Source organism: Triticum aestivum, chromosome 1D (assembly GCF_018294505.1).
Source record: "Triticum aestivum cultivar Chinese Spring chromosome 1D, IWGSC CS RefSeq v2.1, whole genome shotgun sequence".
Classification (NCBI taxonomy): Eukaryota; Viridiplantae; Streptophyta; class Magnoliopsida; order Poales; family Poaceae; genus Triticum; species Triticum aestivum.
Window position 1 is genome coordinate 465640250 of NC_057796.1, and position 19009 is coordinate 465659258.

Sequence of the window (19009 nt, forward strand, 5' to 3'; positions counted from 1 at the left end):
TAGGTTGTAGCTTTACTATTTTCTCATTTCCACTAGGGATGGCAAATGCTAATTTCCTTCAAATAATAGTGCACTTGTTTTCTAATAAGTTTGTTGAAGTTAAAATTATAACTTCTAGAGGGGCTACCGTGACATCTCACCGTCTCGGTTAGTTTCAAGTCTCTCCGTTTTGAGGTAGAGTTTTCGAGTGTGTCTTTTCCACCAAGCATGGGATATACCGTGGATACATGATACATCAACATTCCGTCGTTGCTTTGAGATTCGTTCCATGTATTCACCGTCCATACATCCACTTGATATTTTTCTCCATGTTTCAGAGTGCATCGTAATGTTTTATTGTGTACCGACAAACAAGAGTGCCCTTGTTTTAGATTGAATTTGTTGGTACACAACGAAATAAAATGGTACACTTTGAAAGAAAAGAAAAAAGACCGATGAAACATTTTGTAGCACCGTAATATTTTTGTCACAGGCTGAAAAGAACATGGCACGGATATGGAAGCAATGATGGAGGGTGAATACACGCACGAAGTATGCACGCATCGTAGTATAATTGTGGTCTGTTCAAATATATTGCCCTTATCTCTTCATCAGTTTAGACTTTTGAATTAGTTGGCTAAAACATGAATTCAATATGATCGTTTTAAGGAGTGGTGTCGAGTTGTATCTGCAGTGACGGCAACCGCTCGGGGTGCGAATTTGTTCTTGTTCGAAGTGTTAGAAGGGAGAGAGAGGATTGTTGCGGAATATGATGGATGTATTATTGAGCCTCGAGGGCGAGTATATATTGAGTACAAGACTTGGAGGGCAAGACGCCTCTCCTGGAGATAAGGTAGGAGACGGATTACAAATCCTAGACTACCAAATACAAGTATCCCAAATATATCTCTAACATCTCCCCGCAGTCGTAGCGGTAGCGTTGCGAACAACAGGAGCGTCGCGGACGGTCAGACTGGAGAGAATAGCAGCCGACGGACTGACATCCCCCCGCAGTCCTAGCGGGAGCGTCGTGGACGGTGTCGCGTCGCGGACGCGTTGACTGTAGAGGAAGCCGACGAGTTGCTCAAGCAGATGATAGCCCTTTGTGCCGATGTCGATGTAGCTGAGAGCGTAGGGTGGTGTAGCCGTGATCGAGGTAGCCGTGCGAAGAACGCCGTGGTCGATGTCGAGTCAGGGTAGCCGGTGTCGAGGGAGTCGCCATGGAGCCACAGCGCCGAGTTAGTCATGGACGCAGTGGTGTCGAAGAAGTGATGCGCCAGGAAGGAGAATGGTGTTGACGACGCGTCGCGCCGGGTTTGCCAACCCCGGGGACACATCGTAGACGAAGGCACGCGTCGGTGTTGCCAGCACCGGGCATGCGTAGACGGTCGGAGACGAAGTTGACGAAGCGCCGCACCAGGCTTGCCAGGCCCAGGGACACGTCGTGGACGAAGGCACGCGGCGGTGTTGCCAGCACCGGGCATGCGTAGACTGGGACCTGCACGAGCTGTACGCCATGTCGAAGAGGTCGGAGAGGCCAGCAGAGAAGGACTCGACGACGGTTGCGGCGCCAATCGGTGCGGGGCCAATGTCGCCCACGGTTGTTGGAGTAGATGAAGCGGTCGGGGTAGATGACGGCGACGCTGGCGACGAGCTGGTGCTGGACGAAGACGAAGCGGGGTGGACGGGCGGCGGCGGCAGCTACGGAGGTAGCCGCGGCGGCGGCCAAAGAAGAGCGGCGGCGGCGGCTAGGTTAGGAGTGCGGCGGCGGTACTCGAAGTAGGCGAAGAACCCTGACAGCGTGACGAAGACCTGCGCGGACGGTGGCGTTTCCGCGCCAAGGGAGACGGCGCGGTGCATACCACGGGAGGTCGACGCGCGGTGACGGCGGAGTGGACCGCGGGCTGCGGCGCTACGGCCCAAGGGGCGACGCAGCGGCGGTAGGCGGGTCGGGGCGACGGCGGGAAGACCTAGGGGCCGCGGCCGGGACCGCGGGCCGCGACGCTGCGGCCCGAAGGGGCGACGCAACAGCGGTTCGCGAGTCGGTGCAACCGCGGGGACGGCCTCGGGGCGGCGGCGGGGACCACGTATCGCGACACTACGGCCCGAAGGGACGACGCAGCGGCGACGCACGAGTCGATGCAGCCGCGAGGAGAACCACGGGGCGGCGGCGCTGCGGCCCGAGGGGACGACGCAGCGGTAGCCCGATGCTCGATCGGTGGAGAGGCGCGCTGAACTCGGGGATGATCTTCACGGGACCTGCGGAGGCGCGCGTAACCGACGGGCCAGGTCGGTCGCGCGGCGTAGATGAGGCGGATCGCGGCGGCGAGCGGATGATCAAGCCGATCGCGCGCGAGGTCGGGGACGCCGCTCGGTGGAGACGTGGTGGCGGCGGAGTCCGAGATGAAGCTGGCGACGACGGATGGCGTGGGACGTCGTGCGGACGAGCTTGTCAGCACCGACACCCGGGCTGCCAAAGCAACGCCGGCGCCCGGGCAGCGAGGCCCGAGTGACCAACGGAGCAGCGGCGCCCGAGTTGAGGCAGCCAATGAGCCTGACGTAGCCGTCCCGACGCAGCCGAGGACGAGGCCGGCGAGGTACCGGGCCGCCGTGCAGACGCGGCGGAGGCGGGTGATGTGGATCGATGGGCGGGCCGGCGCGCGAGCGACGGCTATGATTAGCCGTTGCATGGCGCGAGGCCGCCGGTCGGCGCGATGCAGGTGTCCCGGTCGAAGCAGGGCGGTGACGGCCGGCGCAGGGTGACGGCCGGCGCAGGGCGACGGGCGGACCGACGCGCGGACGGTGGCTGGCCCTGACGGGCCGTCTCGGCGCGCGTGGCCGCCGGGTCGGAGGAGAGGCCTGCTGGTCGCGCCAGGGCCGGAGTAGAGGCGCTCGGGGTCGACGGCGGCGGTGGGTGACGCAAACCGATCAAGAATAGATCGGAAAACCCAAAAAAAGACGCCGATTAAAGCAACCGGCGAGAGAGAGAAAACCCGGATCAAAGGATCGGGAAAAAAAGACTCTTTAGGGCAACCGGCCAACACTGCCGGCGGACGAACCCTAGGTACGGGTGGCGCGGCCCCCGGCGGCGGTCATGGAGGCCGACCGCCCCGGGGGCGGCGCGCAGGTGCGGAAGCGGCGGCGGCTAGGGCTTAGGATCGACTTGCGATAGATACCATGTTATAAGGGAGAAAGAGGATTGTTGCGGAATATGAATGATGTATTATTGAGCCTCGAGGGCGAGTATATATTGAGTACAAGACTTAAAGGGCAAGACGCCTCTCCTGAAAATAAGGTAGGAGACGGATTATAAATCCTAAATTATCAAATACAAGTATCCCAAATGTATCTCTAACACGTAATAGTAGTACGAGCAGGTAGAATGTCATATAGTAGTACGAGCGGTGTAGAGTTTTTTTTTTGGCAGACTGAAAAAAACATGGCACGAATATTGAAGCAATGATAGACGGTGAATAAATGCACGAAACATTTGTGCATGGTAGAATGTCATATACTTATCCGAGTCTTCGCTCCCTCTTCGTCCTAAGAGCTAACTATAACTACGTTCGTCGCGCGGCGCCGGCCGCTCGTCGCCGTTTCTAGACGTCGCGGGGAGCGTTTGCAGATGAGCGGCAACCTCGAGAGGAAGCATCCGAAACACTGGTGACTGGGCGTGGTCACCCTGGTGCCAGTGCACTTCCATCCCCGGGCTGTACGTAGCATCAGCAAGCGTTGTCGCAAGGGAAGAGTTGGAGGCGGTGCAGCCGCGGTGACGCGTGCCACGGCCGTTTCGGTCAGACCAGCGCGCGATCTCGCCGCTCTGGAAGTGCAGCTCGGCGCGGTTACTCGACGCGTCAGTGACATGGTGATCGTGCCAGAGGAAGATGCTGCCCCGGACCGCGGCCTCTTCACCGACCCGCCGCCACCGATCATCAAGACCCCCCCGCCGCGCAAGTCTGCACCACCCAAGTCTCGGGCAAGGCCCCCCTCTGCTCCTGTGCGTCAGAGCGCCAGGCAGGCGATGATGAACTGCTCGATCCCGGTGGCCGAGCGCGCCGCATTCCGCATCGTCCGGGAGCTGGGTTTGCTGGGACCGAAGGACAAGATGACTCCGCAGGCTGCTGAAGCGCTCATCCGCCGTTTCAAGGAGCCCCTGACCGTCGACGACATCGCCTGCATTGCCAGGCTCACTCGCCTGGACGAGGCGGCACTCCTTGTAGCTGCAGGCCTCGCCGGACCTGACGGAGCTGCCATTGATGGCCAGTAGTTTCTATGTTAGTCTTCGTTAGTAGTAGTCTCCGAGGGTGGCTGACCTTCTGTCAGTTAGAATTAGGATCTAGTTTCCCGATGATGCTCTGTAATCGTAGCTGTAGTTCGTCGTGTAGCTGGCGCCGGCGAGAGTTGGGGCCTATTGGTGGTCGCCGGCACCCCCTGTTAGGATGGTTGTGTACCTGTTCTTCAGTATCATCAATCCAGTAATCCTTTCGGAGAAATTCTGGTGTCCCCATGATTGAAAACCTCTGCCCAATTATTTCATGGAATGTTCGGGGCCTGAACTCGCCCGCGAGAAGAGCTACTGTTGCTGAAGTTGCTGTTTCCCATCGCCTTGCCATTCTCTGTCTGCAGGAAACAAAAATCTCCACCTGGACTGCTGATTTGGCTAGAGAAGTTGGAGGCGCCAAGCTTAGAGATTGCGTAGTGCTGCCTGCCTTCGACACCAGAGGTGGTGCTGCCATCTTCTGGGACCCTGATGTTGTGGAGATCAACTCCCAAGCAATTGGACAGTTTGCTATAACTGCACAAGTCAGGCTCAAAGCATCGGGCAAATCTTTTTTGTTGACTACCGTCTACGGGCCGGCTGATGATGAGAGGAAAGAAGATTTTCTGACTGAGATAAGAAGCATTGCCCCTCCAGTTGGACAACCCTGGCTGATTAACGGAGATTTTAACATAATTTATGAAGCCAGAGACAAAAACAATGACCGCATAAACCGCAGAATCATGGGCACATTCAGAAGTGCCATTGACTCGGGTGAGCTCAGAGAAATCAAATGTAAAAACAGAAGATTTACCTGGAGTAATGAAAGGGAGAGACCAACCCTAGAGAGCATCGACAAATTCTTCTGTAACATCAGTTGGGAAGCGTTGTTTCCCTCAGTCATCCTGATGGCCTCTTCTACTGCATGCTCAGACCATTGCCCTTTCCTCCTTGGGGATACCACCTCCCCAGGGAAAAAAGCAAAGTTCCGGTTTGAATCTTTCTGGCCAAAATTTCCCCACTTCCACGAGACGGTGGACAGAGCTTGGAACAGACCTATCAATCACTCCTGCGCTTTCGTCAGGCTGAAGCTGAAACTATTGAGGACAACAAAAGATCTGAAAATTTGGAGCAAGACACATTTTAGTGATGCAAGACTGCAGTTCCACATTGCTTCTGAAATTATTCTTCGCCTCGACGTCGCTCAAGAGACCCGGCTGCTGACTGATACGTTCATTTTGCATCATGCTTTTATATCGATATTTATTGTATTATGGGCTGTTATTACACATTATGTCACAATACTTATGTCTATTCTCTCTTATTTTACAAGGTTTACATTAAGAGGGGGAATGCCGGCAGCTGGAATTCTGGGCTGGAAAAGGAGCAAATATTAGAGACCTATTCTGCACATCTCCAAAAGTCCTGAAACTCTACGGAAGTTATTTTTGAAATTAATAAAAAATACTGAGCGAAGAAACTACCAGAAGGGGGCCACCCACCATCCACGAGGGTGTGTGTGTGTGTGGGGGGGGGGGGTGGGGTGCGCCCTCCCCCCCTGGGCGTGCCCCTTGCCTCGTCTGCCCACTGTCAGGCCTCCGGTGTCCATCTTCTGCTATATGAAGTCTTTTACCCTGAAAAAAAATCATAAGCAAACTTTCGGGACGAAACACCGCCGCCACGAGGCGGAACCTTGGCGGAACCAATCTAGGGCTGGGGAAACTTCCCTCCGGGAGGAGGAAATCATCACCATCGTCATCACCAACGATCCTCTCATCGGGAGGGGGTCAATCTTCATCAACATCTTCACCAGCACCATCTCCTCTCAAACCCTAGTTCATCTCTTGTATCCAAACTTTGTATCCAAACCTCAGATTGGTACCTGGAGTTGCTAGTAGTGTTGATTACTCCTTGTAGTTGATGCTAGTTGGTTTACTTGGTGGAAGATCATGCTGCACTTTATTTACTCTTGTTACTTGTTACCCGTTACGAATTAGCTTATCACAAAACTATCTGTTACCGATAATTTCAGTGCTTGCAGAGAATACCTTACTGAAAACTGCTTGTCATTTCCTTCTGCTCCTCGTTGGATTCGACACTCTTACTTATCGAAAGGACTATGATAGATCCCCTATACTTGTGGGTCATCACTGACCCCGCTTGAACTCGCTCTAAGAAAGAAACTGAAAGCAAGACTGCTCGGGCTCGCTGCTATTGAGCGCGTCCGAAAGAGACAGGCATCCAGAATTACCTGGTTGCATGCGGGGGATGCAAATAAAAAAAATTCAATGCAAAGATAAACTCAAGGCGTCGCAAAAACTTCATCGCTGCATTGAAAACAAATGAGGGAGTGGTCACTGCTCATGAAGACAAGGAGGATTGCATTTTTGAACACTTCAACAGCCTGCTGGGATCTAAGCAAGATTGTTCAAAATGATAAATAGGAACGAGCTCCAGCTGCCGTCAATTCAGGGTGGGGGCCTAGATAACCCTTTCACCGAAGAGGAGATTTGGAATGCTATCAAAGCCATGCCCCCGGAAAAAGCTCCGGGCCCTGACGGTTTCAACGACATCTTCTTTAGAGCCTGCTGGTCGACGATCAAACATGACATACTTGCGGCCTTCCACCAGTTCCACCACCTGGCAGGTGATTTCAAACCTCTAAACAAGGCACTAGTTGCTCTTCTGCCAAAGAAAGATGGTGCTGAAACAATTGCAGATTATCGCCCAATAAGCTTAATTCACTCTGTGGCCAAGCTCATTGCAAAGGTGCTGCAGCTCAGACTGTCGCAGGTGATGGAGCAGCTAATCTCCAGCCCAGTCAGCCTTCATGAAATCCAAATGCATCCATGATAGCTTCCTATATGTTCAGAATGCCGTCCGTTCGCTGCATTGTCGCAAAACACCCGCCCTGCTCATCAAGTTAGACATAGCCAAGGCCTTTGACAACGTCTCCTGGGAATATCTACTCCAATTCCTAGATAAGTTAGGGTTTAGTGCTAGATGGAGGGACTGGATTTCGATGTTGCTAGTTAGCTCTTCTTCGGCCTTCGTCCTAAACGGCTGCTCTGGACGCGATATCGACCACCGTAGAGGGCTGCGGCAGGGAGACCCGCTCTCGCCCTTGTTGTCCATCCTCGCCATCGACCCACTGCATCGTCTCTTAGAAGAGCAGAGGAGCATGGCTTGCTCACCCCCCCTGCCGGGTAGGATAGGAACCCTCAGAACTTGCCTCTACGCCGACGACGCCATGATCTTCGTCAACCCCTCTCGCCAAGAGATCGACAACCTGCTTCTGCTGCTTGATAATTTCGGGAAGGCCACGGGGCTCCGCATCAACCTGGAAAAATCGTCAGTAGCACCTATTAGCTGCGGCGACATCGATCTTCAAGATGTGCTGCATGGGTTTGGCGGTCCGGTGGTCGGCTTCCCGCTGCGCTACTTAGGCCTCCCCATTACCATCTCCCGTGTCCGACTAGTCCATCTTCAATTCATTCTTGATCGCATAAGAGCCAGACTGGTGGCATGGAAAGGACGCCTCATGTTGATAGCAGGCCGTAGGGTTCTAGTCCGTTCCGTCCTAACGGTGTTGCCTACCTTCGTTCTGACGGTGCCGCGGGCTCCAAAAAAGTTGCTCAAAGACATCGACAAGTGCAGGCGGCGCTTCCTTTGGGCTCACGATGAGGAACTCTCCGGTGGCAAATGCAAGGTCAACTGACCCACAGTTTGTTCCCCGACGGAATACGGGGGCCTCGGCGTTCTTGATCTACAGCAGCTCTCTCGCGTGCTCAGGCTCAGGTGGCTCTGGTTCCGCTGGTGCAACCCTGATCGGCCCTGAGCGGGTTCGGAGCTGCCCTGCGACGACTCAGACAAGAAGCTTTTCGCTGCAGCAAAAAAGGTGACTATTGGCAACGGGGAAACTGCCTCGTTTTGGAACTGCGCGTGGCTGGGATCATCGACCCTGCGAGCTTCCTTCCCGGCTCTGTTCGCCCACGCGAGGAGAAAAAACAGATCAGTTAAAGAAGCCCTCTCGGCTGACACCTGGATCCGTGACCTCGCCCATGGAAACACCGGTGCCCTGCTCCAAGATTTTCTTCTGTTGGCCAGGCACATCCGTCTTGCCGCTGTGCAGCTGCAGCCGGGGATCCCGGACGAAATCACTTGGAAATTCACAACATCAGGAACATACACTGCTGCCTCAGCCTACAACATGCAACTCTTTGGCAGGATCAATTCTCCTTTGCACAAGCTAATTTGGAACACCTGGGCCCCTGGAAAAATCAAGATCTTCTACTGGTTATTGTTCAAGCAACGAATCTGGTGCAACGACAGACTACAAAGAAGAGGATGGCCAAACGGTTACTTCTGTCAACCATGTCAGAAACCTCGAAACGGCGACGCACCTCTTCTGGCAATGCAACTTTGCTAGGGTGGTATGGCAGAGGCTGGCGGCGTGGACCGGATGTGGCGTCGTCGACCCGACCAGATGGCAACCGCTACCGAACTCCACACTGATCGCCACCAAGATGATCAACGACACCAGCCTAGCATTCAGAAAAGCTGTCAACTCCCTCATCCTCCTGGCTCTGTGGGAAATCCGAAGAGAAAGAAACGACTGCACTTTCAGGGGCAAGGTGGCCTCCGTCTCTGAGGTAGTTGCATCCATCAGGAGAGCCATCGATCTGTGGCGAGCCGCGGGCGCAACATGCCTAGAGCCCCCGTTCGGGAATATGTCGGGAGATATGTAACCTTGAAAACCCTAGTTTTTTCTCTTTCTCTCCGTTTTCTTTTCTCTTCACTCCTTGACCTACGGGTCACCCCCCTCCCCATGTTTGTTTTCCCCATTGCTCTCTGCTAAATCAATGAAAAGCCAGGAATCCCTGGATCTTTCAAAAAAAAAAAAAAAAATCTCGCCGCCCGGGCGGCGCCGGTCCTTCCTCGCTCTCGTTCGGTCGTTCCTTCGGTTACTAGTTGCTTCCGTTTCCTCACGTCGCTCAGACGACCGGCCACCGGAGGAGGCGAGACTCCGCCGATCCGCGAGCAACTCGTTGTTCTTTTCCACAGTGAAGCTGCAGCACTTTACAGCACAGCAACGGGTAACTGAAACTCTGTGACTGGTGTGTTCTCTTTCTCTCTCTCTCTTTTTTTTTAGCGAGGGGACTGGTGCGTTCTCGGCTGCACCTAGGCGCCCGTCCGTCCATGCGAGTGTTGGCCTCTCTATCCCCAGGCTGGCTGTAAGCGTCAGGAACTCGTGTCTATGGATGATGATGGCCTCACGATGAGTCACTGCCGCCTATCTAATCTAACTGAAGTTGCCACGAAATACGTTTGACAAATACGTACATTTGCAGGCGAGTACAAGCGGCGGGCGGTGTGCCAGTGCACTCCTAACGTCGCATGCATGCAACAGCTGCAACCGTGCGTGTGCTTGAATCTTCCAGCTGGACTTTTTTTTCTTCTGTATATGTACAATAGGACACGCACATACTGGCATGCACACCGCGTCACTGAACGTGTACTCGTCTGCAGATGTGGTTGAGCGTGTACTCTTCTGCAACTTCAGTGACTCATCGTTTGATCATCATCTATAGACTCGAGCAGACACTTAAACGCAGCCTGAGGATATCAAGGACGTCACTCGCATGGACGTGCATGAACCCTGGTACGTTCACCGCTCACCTGCCAACGCTCCCCGCACGCAAGCAACCAAAGGCGATCACGCACGCACTTTTGACGATTTGATAATCAAAATCTGCTAGAAAAGCGGCAAACTATTTTTCGCAAAACAAGAGGCATGCTATTCTTTTCATGGAATCAATTGTTGGTATCTCTTAGAGGTAGTTTTGCTTGTACTACTTGGTTTTTTTTTTCCTTTGCTTACAAACGAAGAACTGGTAACCTTTTGGATGGATTCAGTCGATTGCGAGACATGTTGTGCTTTGCATTTTATTATCCACTAAGTCACGAAACTAATACTTACTTGTAATAGCATACCATACTTTTTTGACATATTCATAACAGAAAGGGCGATCCTTTTGTTGTAGCTGATAAAGCCAAGCTTTCATGCACGTCAGTACCCAAAAAAACTATTCATCCATGCATATGAAATACCCCAAATATGCATCATCATGCTTAGTGAATTGAAAGGCATTTTCCTTTATATGTAAACAATATCACTAGTATATATGATCGTAACATTAGTACATATATGGACATACTTTACAAAGAAGATTTCAATCACAAATACTACTTGGTTATAGTGAATCATGTGTTAATCAAGAATGATGATTCACTTTTGCTCTTGGATATTTCCACATTGGAACACCTTGTTGGTAGAGATAGCAATGTAGCATCCTTCCAAATGTGCGCATGGTGGCAAGGTTTGGCCGACCTCCCATGACGGTGTTCTATCGATTCCTGTTCATTACAAGACGAGAACGCATCAGCAATATTAGTTGTGCGCCGATCGAGCACGCGACCTATGCGAGCACCGTTTGTCGCGAGAGAGACAGTTCAAGGCCATGCAGCTGGCGCGTGCACCGATGTGTCTACAGTGATGCAAAGTACAATTGTAATTTTCCTTTAAGATTATGAAAGTGGGTTCGTATGCATCCATGCTTTGTATCCCTCTATGCACCATCGTCGATGGGGTTCGCCGGCCAGGTGAGGATGTGAATCTCCCTCTTCCTGCTCGCATTCACTGGTGTGGCCACCATTGGCCAGATCTTCACTACCTTGGGTGCGCTCTTTCCTGGCCTCCCTTAGATCTCTCTTCTTCTCCCCGTTTCTTGTTCCATCGACCGGCGACCTCCTCGCAAGTGCGTCCGATCATGGAAATGCCCAACAAGCATAGCCTCCATAGCACTGCACACACACATCTCAGAAGGCACACCATCACCTAATTACCTTATTGGGCTAAATTTACTACGCACAGATATGTGTATGGGCCAAATGTAGTCCTCGCAGGGTGTCGTCGGGATGGGTACAATCCAGCGCTCCCCGTACCTAATTCCCGTGGGCCCATCAATTAGGCCCGATATGTGCGCCCTATCATTTCTCTCATATAAAAATACCACACCCAGTGTTCTCACATCAGAACCCTAAATCAAACCGCACAATAGCCCTCTTTCCTTCACTAGCCGCCGCCAACCCTCTTTTCTCCCAGCCCTTCCCTCTTCCTAGATCGAGCCTCACGCCACCGTGACGGGCCGACGGGAAGCCTCTCTGGAGAAGCCTTCTATGCATCAACGTCGATGGGGTTCGCCGACCAAGCGAGGGCGTGGATTCCCCTTCTCATGCTCTCAATCATCGGCATGGCCACCATCAACCAGTTCTTCACTACCTCAAGTATGCACTCTCTCTCTCCTTCCCCCTCCTGGCCGCCCTTGGATCCCTCTCCTACTCCTTCGTTTCTCGTTACATTGATAGGTGACCTCCTCGCCGGTGCTTTCGATTATGGACATGCCCATCAAGCATATCCTCCATGGCACCACACACGCATGTCCCAGGAGGCACGCCATCAGCTAATTACCTTATTTGTGCTCAATTTGCAACCCACAGGTATGCCTATGGGCCAAAAGTTGTCCCCACCAGGTATCGTAGGGGTGGGTACGTTCCACCACTCCTATACCTGATATCCACGAGTGCCGTCAGTTAGGCCCGACATGTGGGCCCTAGCATTTCTGCCATACAAAAATACCACATCCATCCATCCCACGATGGAACCCTAAATCAATCCACACTCGACTCCTCTGACCTCTCCTAGCCGCCACAAACCCTTCTCTCTTCTCCCAGCCTCCCCATCTTCCCCAAATCGAGCCTCCTACCACCATTCGCCACCCGTCCAGGAAGGTGGTGCTGCATAGCCTCCACCATGTAGATCTATTCTCCGCCCGTCCCTATCACCCTCACCCATCATCGGCGCATCTCACCTCGTCGCTCTGGTTGCCGGATCAATTGTGGGGACTACGATGGTGCCCCGCTTAGAGGCTAAGCCCTACTGGTCGGCTACTCACGCGTCGAGATGGCCTCCTCCAGGTCCACCCCTCTGCACGACGACGATCAACTCCGGCGACAGGATCATGGCGGAAGATTCATGCTTTCGCCCAATTGTTTCTGTACGGATTTCTGTCGAACAGATCTTTGGATGTTCGGGGTTCGCAATCCAATTTCGCAGTTCGTAGATGTAGTTGCTTTTTGGAACTGATTTTGGTTTAGATAGAATTCTCGCGATGAGGGGAAGAATTTCTTTAATGTTTGTTTCAATCTGTATCCCGAGTGTTCGACGTGGTTCTTGTGCTCACTAATGCCATCTTTGGATTGTCTGATTTCATTTTCCGTGCAGGTACCAGAGGATCAACCCGGATTCCGTCCGAGTCCCCAATGGCGGCGGCAGCAGAACGGCGCCAACAGGAAGCCAGCAGAACCCGCGCCGTCACCCACACTAAGCATGGATGAGCGCGACATTGCCCCAGCCGTGGACGCCGATAGGTCGAGCCTCGCGTCCTACCTCGCCCGCACCTCGCTCGAGAAGCGCCAGCCACGAGGGCGTTCGGGGTCCTCATCCGCAGCCATCGTGAGCGACCACCAGGCGCAAGAAATGCCCGGTGGCGCAAGGTCAGGCGGCGCTGCCGGACGTTTTTTGATCCTTAGGATGGCCCGACACCTGAGCCCGAGCTGACCCCCGCTCAGGCACGTCTTCGGGCCATCCTATGGATCAAGAAACGCCCGACGGCGCAAGGCCAGGCCCCGCCGCACGCGGAGGCGGAGAAGCTGATGCGCCACCGAGCGCCCGCGGGCCCGTCATCCTCGACACCTCGGGACAGACTCCTCGCGCCGCCACCCTCTCGCCACTGCCACCTCGCGCCGCCACCCTCTCGTATCACAGGTACACTCCCACGCCCCATTCTCTGTCGAAGCCAGGTAAGGTAGCCACCATGGGACCTGCCCGTCGTCGACGGCGGCAGCGTCCCCACTTAGTCCATGTTGAGTTGCGTTGCGCCGTCATGGTCGGGTCGGTCTGGCCTGACCCGCTGCCCATGGGCTTGGGCCAGGGCCCGTGGCGTTGTGGGTCCCCCTCCATTCTTAGAAAAGTGGCGTGTTTCTTTACTCAATTACACCTTTTGTATTCTTGCCCTTTATACGCGAGCAGTACAAGTAAGTAACGCCACACGCATTAATCGGCACCTCATTATCTCCGGGATAGATACTGATAATCTAGGCGATCTCCAGCATCGTCTGTGTTGTGTTGTGATCACTCTACACGCAAACAGCAGTGTCTATCCTGGCACTAATGCCATTAATAGTTTCCTTCTATTGTTTGTATATGTACGCGGTGCAGGCCCAGTACAAGTATATATCGCCGCTGAATTCGTATTAGTAGTAGTATTAGTTCCTCAAAAAAAAAAGTAGTAGAGATTTGACGCATTAGTGGCATTAATTAATCTGCTTGCTTGTGCATATCCAACCATCCATCTATCCATCTGTAGAGTAGAGGTCTCGTTTTATATATAAGCGGTGTACTCGTACTGGCAGGGCAGGCTAGATCCCATAGACATTGTTCAGTTTGGTCGTGTCTGTCGTCCTTGCTTACTGACGATGCCGAACATGACGGTGACCAGATCATCCGCGGAGGACCTTCATGCCGCTGCCGGCGAGCAGCAGCAGCCGCAGCAGCAAGCGGCGGACAAGGCGCCTCGCACCACCGAGGAGGAGCCAGCGGATTTTACCAATCTTTCACGGTTTGGTTGCCTGTCTCGTCTCACTGCTGGATTTTACCAATCTTTCTCGTCTCACTGCCTCAAATTCTTTTCTTTCCCCACTCGACGGCTGTTGTGACTGGTTGTAGAGTTTTTCTGTCGATTTTGGTCTGTATTAGGATTTCTGTTTGGTCTGTCTTGGCGGAAGATTCATGCTTTCGGCCGATTGTTTTCGTGTCGTCGCTGCAGGCAGTTCCATGTGTGCTTTTTTGTGCGGATTTCCGTCGAGCAGATCTTCGAGTGCTCGGGTTCTGCACTTCAGTTCTTCAGTTCGTAGACGTGGTTGCGTTTTAGAACTAATTTTGGTTTTGGTTTACAGTTCTTGCGATGAGGGGAAAAAGTTTTTGCTGTTGGTTTCATGTTGTATCCCAAGTGTTTGACTTGGTTCTCGTGCGATCCAAATCGTTGCCTAAAATCGTATTTCCTCCGTTTTTATTTACTCTGCATATTAGATTTGACTGAAGTCAAACTTCGTAAAGTTTGACCAAGTTTATAAAAAATGATATAAACATTTACCATAACAAATATATATGATGTGAAAGTACATTTAATAATAAATCTAATGGTATTGATTTGTTATTGTGTATCTTAATATTTTGGTTTATAAACTTTGTCAAAGATTACAAAGCTTTGACTTTAGTAATACCCAGTCTAAATAAAAACGGAGCGAGTATCTGGATTGTCTGATCTCGTTTTTCGTGCAGGTACCAGATGATCAACCCGGAATCCGTTCCAGTCCCCAATGGTAGCGGAAGCGGCAGCGGCAGTGGCAGCGCCACCACCAGAAAGCCAGCAGAACCCGCGCCGTCACCCGCACCAAGCATGGACGAGCATGACGGCGACCAGGCCGTGGACGCCGACAGCTCGAGCCTCGCGTCCTACCTCGCCCACGCCTCGCTCGAGCAGCGCCGGCCAGGAGGGCGTTCGGCGTCCTCATCCGCTGCCATCATGAGCGACCACCAGCTGCACAACGCCGCCGCGAACTCCTCGCGGGGACTCAACCTCGGCGGCGGGCTCTACAACTTGGCCGACCAAGCCTCCGAGGCATCCAACAACCTCGGGGGGGCGGTCTACACCTTCGCCGCCCAAGCCTCCCAACCATACAACAGCCTCGACGGCGGGCTCTACAACCTCACCGCCAAGGCTACCCAGGGAGCCGACCTCGGCGGCGGCGGGTTCTACAAACTCGCCGCCCAGGCCACCCAGGGAACCGACCTCGGTGGTGGCAGCAGCAGCTGCATCACCATCGCCGCGCCGGAAGACCCCGCACCGCTCAAGTGGGGCCGCAAGAAGCGCTCGCGCGCCCGCCGCGAGCCGCACGCACCCGCGCCCGCACCGGTGCCTACTCCCGCGCCAGCACCGGTGCTCACTCCCACCCCCGCGCCTGAGCTCGAGCTGATCCCCGCTCAGGCACATTGCCGGACCATCTTAAGGCTGAAGAAACGCCCGGCAGCGCAAGGCCAGGCCCAGCCGCACGCGGAGGCGGAGAAGCTGATGCCGCCGCCGAGCACCCGCGGCCCCGTCATCCTCGACACATCACCACACACTCCTCGCGCAGCCACCCTCTCGCCACTGCCACCTCGCGTCGCCACCCTCTCGCCACTGCCACCTCGCGCCGCCACCCTCTCGCAGCGCAGGTACGCACGCCACGCCCCATTCTGTGTCGACGCCAGGTAAGGTAGCCACCATGGGACCTGTCCGTCGTCCACGGCGGCAGCGTCCCCACTCCGTCTGTGTTGTGCCGTCTCGGTCGGGCCGGTCCGGTTGGGTCCGAGCCACTGCCCGTGGGCTCAGGTCAGGTCCAGGCCGGGTCTCGCTTGCGTGGCGGTGTGGGTCCCCCTCCATTTTTTAGAAATAGTGGCGCGTTTCTTTACTCAATTACACCATTTGTATTATTGCCCTTTATACGCCAGCAGTAGACCAAAGTAAGTAACGCCACACGCATTAATCGGCACCTCATTATCTCCGGGATACATACTGATAATCTGGGCGATCACTCTACACGCAAACAGCAGTGTCTATCTATCCACCTATTGCATGTATACTAATGCCATTAATACTTTCCTTCTATTGTATGTATACGCGGTGCTGGCCAGAGGAACTGGTGATATCACCGCTAAATCGGCATTAGTAGTAGAGATTTGCTGCATGCATTAGTGGCATTAGTGTGCTTGCTTGCGCATATCCAACCATCTATCTATCCATCTGTAGAGTAGAGGTCTCCTTTTATATGCGGTGTACTTGTAGTCGCTGGGCAGGCTAGATCGCATAGGCATTGCTCAGTTTCGGTCGTGTCCGTCGTCCTTGCTTACCGATGATGCCAAAAATGACGGTGACCAGATCATCCGCGGAGGACCCTCATGCCGCTGCCGGCGAGCAGCAGCAGCAAGCGGCGGACAAGGCGCCTCGCACCACCGAGCAGGAGCCGGCGCCCAAGGTGCATGAGCCCAAGCCGCCGCAGCAGCAGCCGAGGCGGCAGCCGTACCGTCAGGCGGCGGACAAGGCGGCTCACGGCAGCAACGGCGAGCAGGAGCCGGCGCCCAAGGCGGAGCCTAGGACGCCACAGCCGCAGAGGCAGCAGCCGCCGCGCCAGGAGTCGATGAAGGAGAAAGGCAAGGCGCCAATGGTGCAGGAGCCCCCGGCGGTGGCGCCGCACGTCGCGGTGGAGGCCCTGGCCCGGCTGCCGCTGCCATACGTCGCGACCCAGCTCACCCGCAGGGAGAAGGAGGAGGACTGGTTGGCGATGACCGGCGGCAGGCTGCCCTACCGCCCCCTGCAGCGCCGCCCCAAGGCCGTCGAGGACAAGCTCCAGGTACGCCACGCACCGCCATTCTTTTTTTGTCTCTCTTCCATGCATGCATTCGTCTCGGTGTTACTACGAGTGGTAAGGCTGACACGATCGGCGATGTGTTGGCGCAGAAACTGTTCCCGGGGCAGACGCTGCCTGAGGTGACCAGGGCCCGGTACATGGTGCGCCAGAAGAAGCAAAAGAAGGTACCGCTCCATCTCCACTGCACACTTTTTTTTACCAGCCAGCTTTATTTTTACTTACATTTACACCGCACCGTCATTTCGTCATTAGAACAATGGCATTAGTTTTTATATGATTGTTTAGACTTTTCAGATATTTGGATGATACTTATGACGGTTAGTGCTATACTATACGTAGATGATTGGATACTTATTTGTATAGAGCTGGGAGGGTTTGGGGGAGAAGGGAAAGAAGTCACCGGCTTTCTATTTATCGTCGTCCTAGCCGATGTCACGTGGGCCCGGACCATTGTTGACTGTGCATGCGAGCTCGGACTGGCCTGTCTATGTGGCTGACTGCCGATGTGCAGGTGTGTCCAGTACAGAGATTTTGTCATGTCTACACGTGGCCAGCCGTCGTGTACGTCTTGGTAGCCAAGGCCCCGTTGCATGTTTCTGTTTCAGATTTTTTTTGGAGGGGGGGCTTTGTTTCTGTTTCTCTCTTTCAGCAGCCAAGCTTGATAATCTTTGTGTTGTTTTGCAGCGCCCCGGCCTGCGAGCAATGGCGGAGGAGGACGCCCTAAGCTCCAAGAGGCGCGACTCCGACGATGACGCGGCGGGAGAAAAAAAACATTTTGGCGTCACCGATGCGGAGGAGCGTGGTAGCCTGAGGAAGAGGGGTTGAAGGCAGCAGTAGACTCATGGGCATTCCATGAGGGTCAGTCGAAACTAAAAAATCAAAAAGAACTCTAGCTGGCGTTCGGCTCTTTTCCTTTTCTTAAAACTTTCGTTCATTCGTGTCGTCAATGACAAACGGTTCGTTGGTTTACAAATGGTCGGTCGTCGCCCGCCGCCGCTGTTTCCGCACCTCCGTGGTGGGGGCCGGGGTGGCGGCGGGCTATGCATATTACCAGACTTGGTTCCAGACTTGCATAGCCTGGGGAAGAGCTTGGAAGAGGAAACAAACCTTTTCGCTCAGTTTCGTCGTTGTTATTCCGTTTGCATCGTTTTGCTTCTTCTTGGCTGAATTTTGCAGTGCCGGTTTTGTGCTTTGTGGGCGCTGTCTCCTGCCGATAGCCACCATGAATTTCTGTTTTGCAGGGACTGTTTGCCTCACTTGGGCAAGCGAGATTCTCACGTGGATTGATGAGATATGGTGATGGGATATGGGCGCTGCTGGAGGCAAAATTGTTGCTAACTTGGCGATGAGCTTTGCCACAATGCCACACCTGCAGCTACATGACTGAAATCAGGGTATGCTCTTTGCCACACCGTGGCTCTAAGATTTACTGCTAGTGCTTAGTAGAGCGGCATCCATTTCGATTAGTTTGAGCCGGAGCGAGCCTCTCATTCCTTTTCCGTGCATGCGATAGGAGTGCAAGTCGGAGAGACGGGCCCTTCTCTAAAATATGCTCCAATTCTCGTGGCGTTCTACTATTAGGGTATATTTGGCACTTTGGTTAGATAACAAGTAGAGTGCATCCTGAAATTGATTTGGGCACCACTCGATTCCTACGAAAAAGAGAAAGGCGAGGCACCTAGCTAGGCGGCGACGACTCCAATGAGGCCATGCCAAGTACAGTGTCGGAGACAAGGGACGGCGTGGCTGTCCGTAGTGTCGCCTGGAAGCGAGGCGGAATGTTGGAAGGTTTTGGTGGGAGGGGGGGGGGGGGGGGGAAGGTGTTCATACATGGTGGGCTGGCGAGGCGACAGGGCAGCGCGACACCAGCCGCGAATGGTGAGGGAACTACAATGGCAAGGGGCTCTGCCAAGGAGAGAGAGCAGCTGGCTCACTAGGGCGGTGGCAAATACGACATCGACAAACAAAGGAGCAGCTGGACATGGGAAATCAGGATGGTGAGTAGCGACTATAGCCAGCAGCAGCGAGGAGTACATGTGTACAGATTGAATCTGGTTGCCTTCCTTTCCCAAAACAAGAGATATATCCATACCCAAAATTTCAGTAATTCAAAGAATTGGTTTATCTGCTTGCTATATCGGTTGACATTGGTGACAAATTTTGGCAATAAGTTGTGTTAGTTCC

The 19009-nt window shown here is 53.8% G+C and overlaps 1 protein-coding gene across 1 annotated transcript; it reads left to right on the forward strand.

Moving 5' to 3' along the window:
- Nucleotides 1-11445: 11445 nt before the first annotated feature.
- On the forward strand, nt 11446-18008 carry LOC123183011 (SH3 and multiple ankyrin repeat domains protein 1-like). The gene is made up of 7 exons (XM_044595732.1): nt 11446-11584; nt 12582-13124; nt 13858-13977; nt 14700-15632; nt 16336-16807; nt 16915-16989; nt 17510-18008. The coding sequence occupies exons 2-7, from the start codon at nt 12949-12951 to the stop codon at nt 17648-17650; spliced, it is 1917 nt and encodes a 638-aa protein (XP_044451667.1). The 5' UTR covers nt 11446-11584; nt 12582-12948; the 3' UTR covers nt 17651-18008.
- Nucleotides 18009-19009: the final 1001 nt, after the last annotated feature.